General features: G+C 34.2%; 1 protein-coding gene across 1 annotated transcript; it reads right to left on the bottom strand.

Moving 5' to 3' along the window:
* Positions 1-1028: 1028 nt before the first annotated feature.
* Positions 1029-3223, bottom strand: LOC116766990 (venom allergen 5.02-like). Its single transcript, XM_061521608.1, has 6 exons — positions 3169-3223; positions 2882-3000; positions 2330-2411; positions 1548-1714; positions 1379-1476; positions 1029-1195 (listed from the first exon to the last, which is right to left on the bottom strand). Exons 1-6 carry the CDS (start codon positions 3221-3223, stop codon positions 1087-1089), a joined length of 630 nt encoding a protein of 209 aa, XP_061377592.1. The 3' UTR covers positions 1029-1086.
* Positions 3224-3694: the final 471 nt, after the last annotated feature.

Raw genomic sequence — 3694 nt, 5'->3', positions numbered from 1 at the left:
CATCAATGAGCGCTATGTCATCGGCATACATCATCAGCCATGGAGGCTGGTCCTGGATGTTAGCCGAGACAGTGTCCAGCACTACATTGAACAATAAGGGGCTAAGAGCCGAGCCTTGGTGGACCCCTACTGAGATCGGAAAGGGTTTTGTATCGCCAACAGCAGTCCTAACCATTGAAATGGAATCGCGGTACATGTCTCTGATGATGTCAATATAAGCCTCAGGGATTCCTTTGAATCGCAATGCCCACCAGATACATTGACGAGGCACGCAGTCAAAGGCTTTCTGCAGATCTAGAAATGCAACATGCAGAGTTCTCCTTTTTTTCCTGTATGCCTCCATCAGAAATCTGATGGCAAAAATGGCGTCCAAGGTGCCCGATCCTGGCAGAAATCCATAATGACATTCTGAGACAGTACACTCTCGGCGGAGCCTGGGGTCGATCATGCGCTCAAAGAGCTTCATGGTGTGACTCATGATCTTAACGCCCCTATAACTACCACAATCTTGAATACTGCCCCTGCCTTTGTATATAGGGGTAATGTTACTATAACGCCACTGATGTGGCATGGTCCCAGTGTTCAAGACGCGGTTAAAAAGGTCCGTCAGTATGAGCACACCAAAAGAGCCCAATGATTTCCACGCTTCGATCGGAATATCGTCAGGTCCCACCGCTTTCCGATTCTTCATGCGTCGAAGCCGAGTTTCATCAGATGTTATCGGGGCAATAAGTTCAAGATTAGGAGGTGGTTTGGTTGGAAGACTGCACGGGTGCTGAGTATTTAACAACTCCTTGAAGTAGCATCTCCATCTCTCCTTCAAAGAGGCATGATTACACAGCAGCGTGCCCTGGGAATCTTTGATGCTAAGACATTATGCGATATCTTGCGTCGCCTTATCCCGAGCTCGTGCCAATTTGTAAATGAGCTTCTGCCCCTCCGCAGTTTCAAGTGTATCATATAACGGTGATAACCTATCATTGTGGGCTCAATCGAACCTTATAAGAAAAAAATCGAATTCATTGATAAGAAGTTTTTAACACCAAATAATTGTTAACAAGTTGCTAAAATTAGTCGTTTATTAAATTATTGGCATGTATAACCATAACGGTGTTCGTACTCTTCCGGATCATATTCTAGTTGATCATTTGGTGCGCTGGTGCTGTAAGGCTCTTGTGACTTGTATTTCTCATTGCTGTAATTATTATATATTTCTGATTAATATCAAGGTAAAAAAATCTCATTGTCTCAAAGAAAGTACAGCTTAAAATACATTGGGTTTAAGCAGTCGCTGTTAAAAATTAAAATGAAGTGCGACAAAAGATTTTACGTTTAAAGAGGATGTATATAATTTATCTTTGCCTACGAAGTCCATTACCTTGGCCCGTAGTTGCAAACAACATAGAACGCTTTCCAGCCATCTTCGTCTCGTTCAGACATACCGCAACCTATATATTTAGCCTTAGATTGTGCCATCTAAAACAAAATATAAAATTTCATCAACTTTAAATACTATTATATAATTAGTGATATATATAAAAAAATACCCTCAAGTAGTCTCCAAATTCGTCTTCATAGCCAGTGAAAGGACCGTAAGTATATTTATCATTTTCATTAAACCAAGTGTCGAGCACATCGTTAATAACAACCTTATAATCTTCTTCCGAACTGACAATTTTCAACGTATTTTGATTTATTTGGAAACGACCTGAACCTGAAATGGTAAAAGTATTTAAAATACCGCTAACAAACAACTTGAACAACCTTGAGAAAAAATCCGACAGATGCTGGACTACGAAGCATGCATTCCAATCTTTATAATCACCAATATAGGATATATCAAATAGCAAATAATATGAAGCATAAAATCAGATTGTAATACATTTAACTAAAATTTTAACATTTACTACCTCCTTCAGATTCAAGTATTTTTAAGATTTTGAGCACAATAGTCTTTGCTTTATTGTAGCAACAAAACTACCGAAATTAAAATGTCGTCTTAGGGCACACTGCTTTTGAGCGATAAATAAAAAGTTTTCCTTTTATATATGAAAGTAGATGAAGACTTATTGAAAGATAAATAATAAATTAATTGTATGATGTAGTACTAGTGTTTTCTTACAATATTATGGTGTTGTCCCTAAACTTCATTATATTTTCTAGGGATCTGTGAAATAAAAGATTGAGACAATTTTTTCAAAAAGAGATCCCTTTTTCATACAGATGCGGAAACTGGAGATAATTACATATTGTTTTGATGTTATTGTGAAAAATAATGAAACACTGTTATATAACTAGTATAAGAAAAATTAATATTAATAATACTTACTTAGAGTGTCGTCTGATTCGTGTTCAGTTGTATAGTGGGCAGCCCATTTGACAGCTTTATCTTCAAGTTCATGATCCCAAATCTATAATAGATGCTTGTATTACATTAAGTTGTTGATTTTTTTGGATTTTTTGAATTCTTGGACCAATTGACTGATTAGTTAGAATCTATTCTAAGGTAGAGTTTTCGAGACGACAAAGTCACTTCGCTAGACTTAAGGCCCCCATATCATTGGTTAATATTTTAACTGCTAGAAGTTATGTGGTATGATATAGAAAAGACTGGTTCTAAGGACATCGAGACAGAAGTGAAAATAACCGTCCATGTCTAGACGAAACTGAGATTTGTTTAACAAAATCATTGCCTGGTATGACGTGATACCTTGCTTTTTTAGACACCACCACTTTTCTGGAGCTATTCTGTCCAAAGGGACCCTCAAAATTTTTTACTCTAACCGCCTCAACTTTTTTTGTCCTTTACGTGGGTAATGAATTTAGACTAACAGTAAATACAAAAGCTATGATGTGATTGTTTAAATAAAACGGACAATACCAGATATTGCATTTCACTAGCCGGAGGTTGGTTTTCCACTTCCCCTTTAGCGAGCTTTAAACGACGATCATTGTGTCCGTCAACGAATTCACGAATATTGTCACAGTTTAATACAATTTCTGAAATTATACAAAAATAATAATATTACAATAATGATAAAATTATATAAAAAGAAATTAAATATGAAATTTTTATAAATAATTAAGTAAAATAATGAGAAAATTTTATCATTTTTATTTTAAAAGAGGCTTAAATTTTCTTGAAATATTTATAAATTTCATTATTACCATCAGAAAGCACGTTGTGGATCAGAAAAAAGAAAGAGATCACTTTTAGATACATTTTTAGAATAGCTTCGATGACTGTTATAATATGGGTTCCCATGTGTTATATAGAAATCTAATTATCAAAGTAATTTAAATATAATTAAAAATACATCTAGCTTAATTATTACTAATACACGAGAATTTAATTTTTAATGTCATAATATATTAAATGATCATCAGAAAATTAGACAAGACGCAATTATTACAACATTATCAAGTCTTTTTCCAAGTTATATAATTTACAACTATTATTAATCATTGTTAGTTTTGTTTTAAATTTTCACAACCATTTAATCCACTAACAAAGGCCTCCACTGTTACAATTATTTGAGAACACTCAGTTATGTAATGCAATAAATAAAATTAATAACTATAGGAGTAATTGTTTGAAACAAAATAAATATTAACAGTGTTTCTAGAAGCAGAATGAATTATTTTATATTTAAATACGAGTATGATAAAAATTCTACAAAAACGAAATATGCGA

This window comes from Danaus plexippus, chromosome 10, assembly GCF_018135715.1.
Source record: "Danaus plexippus chromosome 10, MEX_DaPlex, whole genome shotgun sequence".
Lineage (NCBI taxonomy): Eukaryota > Metazoa > Arthropoda > Insecta > Lepidoptera > Nymphalidae > Danaus > Danaus plexippus.
Note: the sequence above shows the minus strand (reverse complement) of the source record. Positions and strands in the feature narration are given on the sequence as shown.

Bases quoted from the DNA above. Each gene is read 5' to 3' on its own strand.
- LOC116766990 (XM_061521608.1), bottom strand. From the start codon at position 3,223: ATGTATCTAAAAGTGATCTCTTTCTTTTTTCTGATCCACAACGTGCTT. The intron at 2,412-2,881 runs GTATTGTCCGTT...CATCTATTATAG, and splicing joins CTAGTGAAATGCAATATCTG to ATTTGGGATCATGAACTTGA. The intron at 1,477-1,547 runs GTATTTTTTTAT...ATTTTGTTTTAG, and splicing joins AATTTGGAGACTACTTGAGG to ATGGCACAATCTAAGGCTAA.